This window comes from Bombyx mandarina, chromosome 18, assembly GCF_030267445.1.
Source record: "Bombyx mandarina strain Sakado chromosome 18, ASM3026744v2".
Taxonomy (NCBI): Eukaryota; Metazoa; Arthropoda; class Insecta; order Lepidoptera; family Bombycidae; genus Bombyx; species Bombyx mandarina.
The window spans coordinates 10,481,306-10,495,781 of record NC_143224.1 but is presented as its reverse complement, the minus strand read 5'-3'; the positions used below and the strand labels follow the sequence as shown (position 1 = coordinate 10,495,781).

The 14,476-nt window shown below is 44.3% G+C and overlaps 1 protein-coding gene across 7 annotated transcripts in view; it reads right to left on the bottom strand.

The window, feature by feature from the left end:
• The window catches only part of LOC114239570 (G protein-coupled receptor moody), a 57,222-nt gene that overhangs the window by 5,627 nt on the left and 37,119 nt on the right, over window positions 1-14,476 (bottom strand). For all 7 annotated transcript variants that reach the window (XM_089734731.1, XM_089734728.1, XM_089734726.1 and 4 more), the window contains exons 3-5: window positions 5,477-5,617; window positions 1,344-1,514; window positions 227-354 (exon numbers count right to left, since the gene is read on the bottom strand). In XM_089734731.1, the coding sequence (XP_089590857.1) occupies window positions 227-354; window positions 1,344-1,514; window positions 5,477-5,617 (440 nt within the window). The remainder of the gene's footprint in view (window positions 1-226; window positions 355-1,343; window positions 1,515-5,476; window positions 5,618-14,476) is intronic.

The window sequence follows — 14,476 nt, the reverse complement described above, 5'->3', positions numbered from 1 at the left end:
CCAACTCTAATTTAAATACATATTTATTTCGTGCAGTAAATGAATTTCGGGATGGATTCAAATTTTTTTTTAAATTTTTTTAAAATATTTTTTATATTAAATTTAGTAATTTTAGTAATTTTTTTTAGATTAGTTTTAAAAAAAATACAATTGATATAAGCCAGTAAAAAAAAAATCTATTGAATCTTCACATTTTATATCAACGGCAGCAATAGCCCAAATTTACCCCAAATTCCAATAAGAGTAGGTATCTGCATTCCATACGAGAACATCCACGAGAACAGGATCATCAAGGCTATGTTGTGTTTTCTGTAAACGCGGCCGTACCAACTGTGGTGAGCTATCATAATGTACCTGCGAATAAAGATTTTATTTAAATAAATATAGAGTTCATTATTTTATCTTACAAAATAACTACTTTTTGACTGTTTTTTTTTTAATTGTGAAACAATTAAAAAAAAAACTGTGTGTTTGTGAAAAACTGTGTGTTGTGAAAATTGTGTGTGTTGGTGTGCAATAAAGTGTGTTCTCTCTCTCTCTCTCTTTCTCTCTCTATTTATAGTTTATAAATTAAAACGACCTAAGTTATTTAAGAATTATAATATTATTTCTTAATTATTTGTCAATCCATTGTCACTATACTATTTATAAAAGTATGATACAGTTAAATATAACATAAATATTCAAATTGAGGTATATTTACATGGGTATATCCCTACAATATCGAGTCCTTTTAATTTAGTCTTTTTTTTTTATTTTTATTTTTTTATTGCCCTTGTAGGCAGACGAGCATACGGCCCACCTGATGGTGAGTGGTTACCGTTGCCCATGGACTTCAGCAATGCCAGGGGCAGAGCCAAGCCGCTGCCTATAGTCCTTATTTAGTTTAGGTTTAAAGGATTGATCATACAGTTCAATTAAGACTTTCTTCTGACATTTCAAGATGAGTGGCGTCATTAATGTTGTTACTTCTATAGATATCACTAACTAAGCCAATTCACAGTATTTTCAAGTTTTACAAAACAACTAGCTGTACCCGTCCGCTTCGCTGGGCATATAAAATTAACATTATTATTTCTCACCCTCACAAAGATTCTCATCATTAACGCCCCCGCAACTGGTGTAGGGAGTCCAACACTCATATAAATATATAGATGTATTTTCTACATGGATACCAAGTTTCAAGTCAATCGGATGCACGGTTTAGTAGTTATAACGGAACATCCGTAAAAACCACTGTAGATTTATATATTAGTATAGATATAGACCATTAGTCGCCGTTCAACTTAATGAACTCTTTATATTCACAATTCACAATGTAAATCCTCATGAGTCACAATTACCTGTTGACAGTTATAAGCGCGATGCTTAATAAGGACACGCCGACGTTTCCGTACCGGAGAAACGGTACTAGCTTGCAGAGGGCGACCCCATGAGACCAGGTTCTAGTCCAGAACCCGGATATGGCGAAGGGCAGTACCATGGCGCAAAACAGGAAGTCAGCTATGCATAAACTGAAAAAGAAAATCATTTTAGTCTTCGTTAAATTTAAATGCGGTTCGCGCTAGGAAATAAAAAAGAATAACTGTAAATTAAATATTTTATGTAGAGTCTTCGTTGAATTCAAACGCAGTTCGCACTAGGAAATAAAACAGAATAACTGTAAATTAAATAATTCTTTGAATTTCAAATAAGTGTTAGATTGTGTTGAAAAAAATTAGTATAATATCATATTACGTAGAAAGTAAAGTTGTAATGGCTTAATCACAATGCCAGGGACATAGTTAAGAACGCTGCCTACCGCCTATCACGATAGTATAGTTAAGTTAATGATGAGAAAATATACGTTGATGAGAAAAGCAGTATAATGAAACACAGTGATTCTAGGTAGTAAGGATAAAATTGTTTGAAATTAAGACCCTTACTTTATTATGGTTTATTTATTTATTTAATGGGCTGGTCATGAAGCCTTTAAACCAAATCTTATTTCTTCTTATGAGATAAGGTGAAGTTGATTAATTTGAAATTTTAATCAAATTGGATGAAAAATAAAGAAATGAGACGGCATGGGATGAAATAAAGATGAAATGAAGAAGATAAAAATGCTAGTTATTTACTGTAAATTTTTGGGGACTTTTTGGAAGAACCCGTGAAACTACGTCCAGCGACTCTGTTTCGTTTTCCAACATTTGTGCATTTTCACAGATGATAAACAGTTAATAAACCACCGTAATTACACATTTAAACTTGAAGAAACACTAAATTAACAAAATAAAACTATTCACACAAATTCACTCATCGATTTTCCGTCAAAAAGCCCTAACGTTCAAAATTACATTTTGTTCACTTATTATCGATTACGACCATAATAACTGACAAATTTAGAATCAATTCATTACATTTCCTCTTTTGTTCTGTAGTTGATATTTAAAAAAAAAAACTCGTCGCTAAAGCTTGTCAATAATAATGACTTAGTACTAGTAAAATAGGAACTTGGTTAGTAGAGGTTAAATAGGTACTTAACTGCTTATGTATTTTTACCCATATTGCATATTTTTATGCAACTAGCATTAAATTTTTTTATAAAATATGAATTTAGTAAATGTAAGCGACTATCTTCTTAATGCAATGCAAGGCTGGCTACTTTTCAGAGCAAATTTGGTCTGTGATCAAAGCAAAGTATTTCTAGTTTAATACCATAAATTACTAATTACCTATTCATAAAAAGACTTCAACAAAAGTTTAATTGCCTGTTAAGTTTAGTTTCAACTTCAGAATTGCTCACTAGACTGAGTGTCAGCTAATTGCGAAATTGAGGGTAATTTTTTTACAGTGAATTTCATGCTTTTTAAAGACTTCATGAATATTCCGGCAAATAGAACGTAAAATGAATATTCTTCTTGTTATTTTCAATTTTTTTATCAAAAGTTAATGAAATTTCATTATTTTAATCGACTCAATATTTACGTGTGGTTGTCGTTTGTTTTTATAATAAAACTGACCAGCTTTTTTAAACATCATGACTCTACATCCGGATTGTAGAGTCGAAATTGCAGGAAGTCTATTATTTCTCGACAACCAGAACATATTATTGTTTTCCAGAAAAGCGTTGATGGCCTCAAGGAATTCAGGTTAATGGTATTTTGACCATAATAAGCAATACGAGGGATTTTAATTTAGGTCAATATATTTATGTATGTATTCAGCGCGGCCTTTTGTTTTGTGACAAAAGAATTATTTTTTGGTTTTCGGCCCTCGATTTCGGTGATAAAGGTAAAGTGGATCAAAGCCACATTACTTTGAATGTTGTTGTACTTGTTATTCTTTATTGTATTATAATTGTTAAGAGCTTTTCCTTTAATTTCATCGCCTCTCTAGCTAAGTAGTTAATGCTGATCCCGATTCGAGTCCCTATTTTCTATGACAGGTATTTGGGTACTTTGAAACTATAGGACGTGCTGAATCTTGTTTGTTCTCGGCACACTCAAACTTGGACTTTTAAACTTCATTTTATACGTAATATTTTCTTAATTATATATCGAATAATTGTGATCTAGTGACTCGGTGGTGCGGTAGTTAGCGCTTCTGACTGTTGCGCCGGGGGTCGTGGGTTCGATTCCCACATCGGGCAAACATTTGTGTGAAGAATATTATTTGTTTGATCTTTGTCTGAGGGCTAATTACCTTTACCTGTACATGTATATTTAAAAATACACATAGGGAATCCTAATTTGGAATTACCGTTCGTGATTTATTCTTAGCTATTTATTATTTAAATATGCAAAAAATCCGAATGATAATCTCCAATTGTTCACTGATTTTATTTATTTATTTTTTATTACTTAGATTGGTGAACGAGCTCACAACCCACCTGGTTTTAAGTGATTACCGGAGCCCATAGACATCTACAACGTAAATGCGGCCACCCACCTTGAGATATAAGTTCTAAGGTCTCAGTATAGTTACAACGGCTGCCCCACCCTTCAAACCGAAACGCATTACTGCTTCACGGAAGAAACAGGCAGGGTGGCGGTACCTACCCATGCGGACTCACAAGAGGTCCTACCACCACTAAAAAGTTGCATGTTATAATTTTTTAATCAGACATGGACGAATAATGTAAGTAACTCTCAGTATATGGTATTCAATAACTTTAAATAAAAAAAGTCCCAGCTAAAAATACAACTTCATGTCATATTACTAATAATCTTGTTTAGCCTTTATAGTAATTATAAAATTAATAAAACACAATTATGTACGTAATATTACAAATAACGGACGCTGTTGGCATTCCTGATATAGTTTAAATGAATCACAGCATGGGTATTATTGATGAATGAACTTAGATTCCTGTTGATAGCTAGCTAAAGAAGGTGTTATTTAAGAATAATTATTGTTATGCATTTGTAGGCAGTGATTTAATATAATATAATAATAATATTTATTAACAATCACGCCACGTTAACTGGTCCCGTGATAAGTTCGTAAAGAACTTGTGTCACAGATACCAGACAACGGAAATAAATGTAAGATTTTTATTATACACATACATATATTTAATATACATCCATCCATAACAATGGAAAATAAATTTATATTTATCATACAAATATCTTCCCTTGGCGGGATTCGAACCCGCAACCCCCTTGTGTAGTGACCATGTCACTTACCACTACACCAGACGGCCGTTTTTGTGATTGGATGTCCATTGGGAATTGCATATGTCCATGAGCGACTCTTTTTTTTTATTGCCCTTGTAGGCAGACGAGCATACGGCCCACCTGATGGTGAGTGGTTACCGTCACCCATGGACTTCAGCAATGCCAGGGGCAGAGCCAAGCCGCTGCCTACTCTAACTCTGCGTTGGCATGTAGCTTTTTCGTGCTTATGTAAATTAATATACATATTTATTCGGACATTAAAATAAGCGTGATTCATATTTCACAAGCTATTTATATTAGAATACCTAGTATTATAGGCACTATAATTTAATGAGTTTCTCATTATTTTCGTACTTCATGAGTTCATGATAATTCGAGTCTATATATTTTTGAAAATAAGAACTCAATAAATGTCTGTGTAACGTAGACAGTCGCGAAAGTTTAAAACAATAATCAAGTATGTCTGAGTTCCGGTTTACCAAATTAATTGTTTATTTTGTAGAATATAGTCATGAGTCGGCACGAGTTTGTACCACCGCTTTGCATATTTCTGCCGCGAAGCAGTAATGCTTATCGGTTTGAGGGATAGGGTAGCCGTTATACTGTAGAAGCTGAGACTTAAGACACATGTCTTAAGGTAGTTGGCAGCACTATGACGTTTAAATGCTCTGGTGTCCACTTAACATTAGGGCCGTGAGCTCGTCCACTCATCTAAGCAATAGAAAAATGACTGACATATGCATTAAAAGGCTATAGAGGATAGTATCGATGGTGGTAAAAAAAGAAAATTTCGCATAAAAAAATGTAGGTCTTACCTTATAATAAAGGCTGCTGCCACATTTCTCACTTTAGGACATTTGAGCAGCGCGACCACGGTGAGCAGGTTACCAAATAAACCGATAAGCATAATGATGCCAGTCGCTATAGCTGCAAACGTCAATAAGCCGGGTGAAAATCTGAAAATGAAATAAATCTTATTAGAAACATATTGCGTGTATGTACATACGTCGTTATCGTCTAAAAGATAAGACGCCAGGTGTATTCATATCCAGTGATGGTATTATGCCGGTATTTAATCCCGCAGCCACCATGGCACCATTTTTTGAAGTGAAACTTCTTTAGGCTCGTTGAGAGTAAAATTTAACTCCGGACAAATTCGTTATGGCTAGAAAGAAAAGATACAAGATTAAAGATACAAGAGCGAGAGTCAGAAAATAGAGAGAGCGTCTCACGAACCACGCGACCGTGGAGAGAAGAAGAAGAAAGGACAAAGTGAGCTAGGTCCTTTTTCTAATAAGCAGCATTCCAAGAATTATTACACGAGAAATTTGATTTAAGGATAAAAAATTAAGAAAACCACAATAGTACACACCGCAAAAAAAGTTTCACTTCTTTCAGATGCACCAAGTTGCAAGCGCACTATTTTTAAAAAAAGTGAAACATGTACTTGATAGGTTTTCATGACTGAAGTCTACGATGAAAGGATGGTATATTTATACTTAATTCCGAAACATTTTTTTTTATTGCTTATATTGGTGAACGAGCTCACAGCCCACCTGGTGTTAAGTGGTTACTGGAGCCCATAGATATCTACAAAGTAAATGCGCCACCCACCTTGAGATATAAGTTCTAAGGTCTCATGTATAGTTACAACGGCTGCCCCACCCTTCAAATCGAAACGCATTACTGCTTCACGGCAGAAATAAACAGGGTGGTACCTACCCACGCGGACTCACAAGAGGTCCTACTACCAGTAAAAATAAGGATCTCAAGTCGCAAGTGGGGGGGGCCGCATTCATATTCTAATGGTACCGGTAAACAATTAATACCAGGTGCAGGTTGCATTAGACGCCTTAAGCTCTAACACTAGGATCAGGTTCAAGGACTCCGGTAGCTGTACTCGTCGAACTCGACTAAGAGTTCTACGTGCAACCTAACCTAAACATCAGGCCGCTGAGGTAGTAGATTCATTCGCGAAGTAGCTACTTTTGAGTTGTTAGGTCTCCTCTGGAGGCACTCGGGTAGCTGTTAGCAAATCCCACCCCTCCTGGCTGAGCCCTTGCCTGTCCGGTTGAAACTGGAAAGGCCTCCGGGCCACCAGTAATCCCTCAATCATAAAAAAAATCAGGCGAACTGTGAGCTAGCTCCCCGTTATCATCTAATACATATAAATATATAAAGCAATTTCCACGTAAGCTGATTAGACCTAAAAGGGCTATTTTTATCATGAGACGACATTGTACAATTGAAAATGAAATGAAAAACTTAAAATCAGATTGTTTTAATATCCCCGTAAAACTGCTTTGAATATTCGTTAGGAAATATGCAGAAAACATAATACTACAGTTGTGGCGTATACAATTCTTTTATGCTTAACCCGTCTTTTATCTTTGCCGCAAAACTGTAATCTAAATCTGTTTGTAGGGACTGGCGACCCGTTTGTACCCTTCACGGGTGGCGGCAATATCTGACGAAAAGAATAGGGAAAAACGTTTTCTAAATTCAATGTGCTGGCAAATAATATTCTTTGACAACGTAACGATATTTTTTGTTCTTATACCAAAACTATTGTTGAATAATATACAAATAAATTCCCGAGAAATATTTTATAGTGCACTATACGCGTATCATTTTATTGTTACGTGTTTTAATAAAATATCTATATATTAATACGTGAAGCAAAAACTTTGTATCCCTTTTTACGAAAATTGCGCGGACGGAGGAGTATGAAATTTTCCACACTTATAAAGAATATAGAGAAGAAGTGCACAATGCTAATATTTTTTTTAAATAATGCATAAAAGATACATTAAATCAATAAAGAAAACATTACACACACTACATACCATGTATGTGACGCACACACGCATGCATACTATTTATTGTCAAACTTTTGTTCTTGACGTCTGTTGTCAAATTGAGAATAGATTAAATATTGTTTGTCTTTGTTAATATTTTTTATAGTGTAGTCTTGGTGAAATTTGTGATTGTAGAAGTATAAAATACAATCATAATAGTGTACAAACTTACAATTCCAATTAATTATAGTCGAATTTCGACTACTGCGGGACCTCTAGTACTAATAAGTGGGCTAAGTATTTATTACTTTACATTGTTTTTTATTGCTTAGATGGGTGGACGAGCTCACAGCCCACCTGGTGTTAAGTGGTTACTGGAGCCTATAAACATCTACAACGTAAATGCGCCACCCGCCTTGAGATATATGTTCTGAGGTCTCAGTATAGTTACAACGGCTGTCCCACCCTTCAAACCGAAACGCATTAATGCTTCACGTTAGAAATAGGCAGGGCGGTGGTACCTACCCGTGCGGACTCACAAGAGTTCCTACCACCAGTAATTACGCAAATTATAATTTTGCGAGTTTGATTTTTATTATACGATGTTATTCCTTCACCGTGGAAGTCAATCGTGAACATTTGTTAAGTACGTATTTCATTAGAAATATTGGTACCCGGCGGCGGGATTCGAACACCGGTGCATCGCTACATACGAATACACCCGACATTATTATCTTTTAGGCTACGACGACTTTACATGTGAAAATGTTTTAAATATCTATCCGTGGAGTAATAAAATCGTGTTATAATTAAGAAGAAGGCTTATGTCGTGGACGACTTCGATCCCAGAGAAGCGACATAACAACATGTACATTATTATTATTTATAGACGCATTCTACTGCTCACGGCCGAAATTGCACTGTTTAAATGCCGCAGACAGGCACCAATTTTTCTAATGAAATCCGTACTTAAAAAACGTTTTCCACACTTTTATTATTGGCTTGGTACGTATTGTTTTGATACCGGCTTCAGGACAGCCGATTAAGTTGAAAATTTGCACACGAATCAAGGACTGATAAGAGTACAATTACAAGTATTTGATAACTTCGCTATACTAATACCTTGACCGGTAGCAGTGATCTAGCTGAATAAAAAAAAATTACATTAATTCTTAGTTTGGTTTGCTATTTTTAGTATTTTGCGTGCTTATTTTTGTATTTTAATAATATATTTAAAAATTCTGACTTAATCTCTTAATGTCCTTACATGACTCCCACGATGGAGGAACAACGTCATGTAATTTAAATAATACCGGAAAATTTTGTAGAAGATATATATCATTTGAAAAGTAACGACAAAGGGAAGATCTTTCACCAAGCAGCCGAATTTCTAGGTAGAACAATGGTCCGAATATTGTTTTTTTTTAAGCCTAAGCTACGAAAACGTGACCCCCTGAGAAAATCCGGCGAGAAATTCAATGGGCTGTGTCTGTGAGTTAATTTAGTCGCCGAGCTCGATACAAGCGACGGGTTCGACGAGAACGGTGACCGGTGCTTGAGGTACTTAAAAGCACCGATAGTGGATCGGGAGGATCCGAAATGACGTGTTTAGGGCGACGTCGGCTGTTTACCATTCGGTCCGCAGGATCGGGTATGGCCGAAAGTTCTTTATCGGAACTTGTATAAAATATATGTAAGCTTGTCTTGAAAATTTCGTTAGCGAGATTCAGGCATCTGTCCGATATCTTGGTTTCTATGATGACTACCACAATCACTATCTTATCTATTTCTCCGCGAAGCTCTCCGCTGAATCAGGTGGGCTGCGACCTTCTTCATTCACATTGGCAGTAAAAACGTACATGAATATTTAACTATATTAAAATAATTAACTAATTAATCATTATAATTTTAAGTCGTCGTGGCCTAAAGGATAAGACGCCCGGTACGTTCGTATGAAGTGGTCCTTCTGTGCCAACGTTCGAATCCCGCAGGCAGGTACCAACTCTTTCCCGGTCGCAGACGGGACCCACAGTACCCAATCTGCGTGCTGTGGGTCTCGTCTGCGGAGGAGATGCTGGACTCCTACCGGGCGCGTCCGTAGGTGGCGGATAACGGGATCCTCTGGGCGACATTCCCAGAGGTATCGTCCGATCTTTTTCGTTGCAAGGATTCTTAGGTTTTAGGTCCTAGGTATAGGGTTAGGTTTAGATGTAGGTTAAGGTCCTAGGTTTAGGATTAGGTTAAGGCTTAAGTTAGGATAGTTTAGTTAGGCTTTGCAACGAAAGAGATCGGATGACGTGGACCAAACCAGCACTAGGAGGAGCGGAAGGACTGCACCCTCCACACTCTTCATTAAGTGAAGAGTGCTCCTTCTGGAGGGAGCAGCTTTCGAAGGCACCGGTTCGCCGGCCTGCCGTGAGCGGTGGCACTCTGTGCCCGTTGTCGTGGAAGTGAGCCAGCATTGCATCTTCTGCTGGCCGCTGGTTGCCATGTCCCCGGCTTCGGCTACAGGGGAACGCCCCCCAGATATGGGGGGTACCGGTTCGCCGGCGTGGCTTCGTGGTGCTCGCGATGTGTCGCTTCGTCGAGCGCTGGGCGGTGGCCTGTCGTGTTGCTTTGTGCACTCGGTGGACCACCGGCCAAACCCGTAATCCTTTCAGTCATGTTTTGGGGACCGGGGGTCCTTGCCTTAATTGGCCGGGACCACGAGGAGACCACCTCTATAATAAATCTCTAATCCCAAGCGGCAGCGCACCGCGAGGGGATGAGTGGCTGCAGGGAGTGCAGTCGATAGTGCGACTTCCGTCGGAGTACCGGTCGACCCTCCGACGGGTTATGCTAGACTTACCCGTGTACAGGGGTCTCTGCGCGGGTGGACTCTATATTTCCCCCATACTCGTGGGATAAGTTATGTATTGTTCTCCTAACCCAAAAAAAACTGATGAAAGTGTGGGCGGCAACACGGGCCGCGAAATATCTACGGCACCGTTTAAGGTGCCAACCGTGGCAGCAAAAGCTGTAAGATGCGAGAGCGCACTCTCGATGCGGTCGGGAAGTGCTGCTTCCGTGAGGAGTAGCGCCTCGAGTGACCGAGGGTCGCTCTCGGTAGATGAAATGAATAGTACGATTGTAGGAGGAAGAGCACTCCGCAAACGTAAAACGGCTCCGCGAGCGGCGGCTTCCCGCCCTTCTGACTCCTCGGAGGGGGAACCCGCACCGCCCGCGAAATTCCTCGCCTTAGAGGAAACCACGGCACCAGTCGGTGGTCGCCAGGTGGCAACGGACTCTGCCAGTGCAGAGGTCGAGCGACTCGTCCGCTCCCTCACCGAGGTGGGGTTCGAAGACTCCACAAAACTATTTAGGGTCGCCTCGGATATTGTATCCAGTGTGGCAGCCAAATCGGGCAGGGGTTTTAAGGGCATATACCTGCATGCTCTTAAGTGCTTGGCTGCCACAATTGAAGACTACCTAAACATAGTTACTCACAAGACGAGCGGCGAGAACGAGGAATGCGTGCGACTGCAGAGAGACCAGCTCAAGGCACAAAACGCCGAACTGCAAAATAATAATCTTGAGCTACGGGCGGAGATCGCGACCCTACACATGCGGGTGGACGAACTCATGGCGGAGATACGTAGCCCGGCTCCACCCGATGTCGAGGAGGTAGCTGAGCTAAAGCGGCGGATCGCCATTTTAGAGGCGCGCAGTTCGCCAGTGGAGCGTGCAAGACCACTGCTCGCACACGAGCGGAGAGCTGGCACCCAGGTCAAGCCCCAGTCTGCCAAACAGAATAAGCAGCCTGCCAAGCACGATCAAACCCAGCCGACCACCCTGGCCAAGCTTCATGTAGCTAAGCAAGCCAAGGCCCAGCAGCCGGTCCCTACCAAGCCACAGCCTGCCGTAGCGCGTACTGGAAGGGACCGAACGAAGAAGAAAGGCGTGAATGCTGCCAAAGTGATGCAGTACCCTCAGCCCTGCCCGCTGCCTCCGGTCCCATCCAGCATGGACGTAGCGTGGACGACAGTGGTAAAGCGGGGACCAAGAAAGACGAAGGAAGGACAAAGAAGCCCTCGGTCTGTCCAGGCAGTTGCCGCTCCCCGCGTAGAGGGTCCAGCGGTGAAGATACGGAAGAACCGTCGAGGAGGAAGATCCGGCAAGACACGCGCTCCGCGGTCGGCTGCAGTTGTTTTAGAATTGCTGCCGGCCGCTAAAGACAAGGGTATCACTTACGAAGAAGTGATGGCCCGGGCGCGTGGTGGCGTGGATATTGACGCCATCGGAGTGGAAGGCGGACTGAAGGTTCGACACACGGCTAACGGCGCTCGTTTGCTCGAATGTCCCGGTGCTGACTCAGGAGCGGTTGCGGACCGACTTATGGCCCGGCTCCGCGAGATCTTGCCTGATCCGGAGGTGGTGAGGATCGACAGGCCTGTCAGAATGGCGGAGATCAAGGTGACGGGCCTGGACGAGTGCGCCACGAAAGAGGAGGTGGCTGCCGCTATCGCATTGCAGGGGAACTGTGCTCTTGCAAACGTCAAGGTGGGGGAGCTTCGGAGTACATATTCCGGAACTCGCTCTGTATGGGCGCGGTGCCCCGTACAGACAGCCACCCTACTGGCTACGCCTGCACAGGGAAAGCCCGCTGACACGCCCGGTAGGCTACGCGTGGGGTGGGTCATTGCCCACGTGCAGTTGCAGGAAGCTCGACCATGGCGATGCCTTCGATGTTTCGGCACCGGGCACGGCCTCGCCAAGTGCTCGTCAGCTGTTGACCGCAGCGGACTATGTTTCCGGTGCGGCCAATCTGGGCACAAGGCCGCTTCCTGCACTGCCGCCATGCCACACTGTGTATTGTGCGACGCGGAGAAGCGGCGGGCCAACCACCGGGTTGGTGGCCCAGCATGTCATTTTACCTCTTTCTCATCCAAGAGGAGGAAGGGTAAAATAAATAAAAAGAAACCGGTTGCAAATAAAGCAGCTGGCGAGTCAGTTCCCGCCGCGGTCCTAGAGCCGGAGGGCGGGATGGACGAAGGAGCAATGGACGTGGCCCCTTAATAATGGGTCACGTTCATCGCTTCCTCCAGGCGAATTTGAACCACTCCGCCAGGGCGCAGGATCTCCTCGTCCACACCATGGTGGAGTGGTCAATCGATGTTGCCATAGCCGCGGAGCCGTACTTCGTCCCTGCGGACCAGGATGCCTGGATCGGGGACGTCGACGGCTCCGTGGCTATTACTATCAGGCAGGCCGCGGCGTTACCCCCCCTGGTGATGGTGGCCAGGGGATCCGGTTATGTCGCGGCCAGGGTCGACGAAACCGTCGTGATCGGGGTATACTTCTCTCCGAATAGACATCTCGCCGAGTTCGAGCAGTTCCTGGGCGGGCTTGAGGTGTTGGTTCACCGCCTCGGGTCCCGCCCGGTTATCTTAGCGGGAGACCTCAACGCAAAATGGGTGACTTGGGGTTCCCCCCGCTCGGACTCACGCGGCAGGATGCTCTCGGAGTGGGCGATCGCGGCTGGTCTCTGTCTTTTGAACAGAGGTTCGGTCGCGACTTGCGTGCGATGGAACGGCGAATCTCACGTGGACGTGACATTCGCATCTCCGTCCATCGCACGCCGCACCCGTGGCTGGCGCGTTCTTGAGGGGGCGGAGACGCTCTCGGACCATCGATACGTCCGATTTGAGCTCTCAGCCTCCTCTCGATCCGCGTCGGCTATGAACGCCCGCGGTGAGGAGGAGCTCCCGCGAAGTGCTCCTCGGTCATTCCCCAGGTGGGCACTGAAGCGCCTGAATAAGGAGCTCCTGGTGGAGGCAGCCACGGTGGCTGCGTGGGCACCCGTGCCTACTAGCCCCGTGGACGTGGAGTCAGAGGCTGACTGGTTCCGGGGAACGATGGGTCGTATTTGTGACTCAGCGATGCCCCGGGTAGGCAGCAGTGCTCCGCGTGGCGGTGCGTACTGGTGGTCGCCCGAAATCGCGCAACTCCGCGAGGAGTGCGTGCGGGCGCGCCGCCGGAGCGCTCGCCATCGCCGCCGCCGCCTTCGCGATGAGGACTTCGCGGAGGTAGCGGACCGGTTGCGCGCCGACTGCCGCCAAAAGCAGGAAGCGTTGCGACTGGCCATCGGTGAGGCCAAATCTCAGGGCATGCAGACGCTCCTGGAGATGCTCGATCAGGATCCCTGGGGGCGCCCGTACCAAACGGTCCGCAAGAAATTGCGGCCGTGGGCGCTCCCAGTGACGGAGCGTCTCCAGCCTCAGCAGCTGCGGGAGATTGTCTCCGGGCTGTTCCCGCAGATGGAGAGGGACTTTGAGCCTCCCTCCATGGGCGCGCCGCCTCGCAGTGACGTGAGCGGTGTTGCTGAGGTGGTCCCTCCGAGCATTTTGGAGGAAGAGATTCATGCGGCCGTGTTGAGGATGCGGAGAAAAGACGCGGCCCCCGGCCCTGACGGTGTTCACGGCCGGGTCTGGGATTTGGCCCTCGGTGCCCTTGGGGACCGGCTCGTGCGGCTCTTTGAAGCCTGCTTCGAGTCGGGACGGTTTCCTAAGCAGTGGAAGACGGGCAGACTCGTCCTTCTGAGGAAGGAGGGGCGCCCCGCAGACTCACCTGCGGGGTACCGCCCCATCGTGTTGCTGGACGAGGCGGGAAAATTGTTGGAGCGAGTTATCGCCGCCCGCATCGTCCGGCACCTGACCGGGACGGGTCCCGATCTGTCGGAGGAACAGTATGGCTTCAGAGAGGGCCGCTCTACTATCGACGCGATTATGCGCGTGCGTGCCCTCTCTGACGAAGCTGTCGCCCGGGGTGGGGTGGCCTTGGCGGTGTCCCTGGATATCGCCAACGCTTTTAACACCTTGCCCTGGTCAGTGATCGCGGGGGCGCTCGAATATCATGGCGTCCCCGCGTACCTCCGCCGACTGATCGGGTCCTATCTCGAGGACAGATCGGTCGTGTGCACCGGACACGGTGGTGCGGTGCTCCGCTTTCCGGTCGAGCGCGGTGTTCCACAGGGGTCGG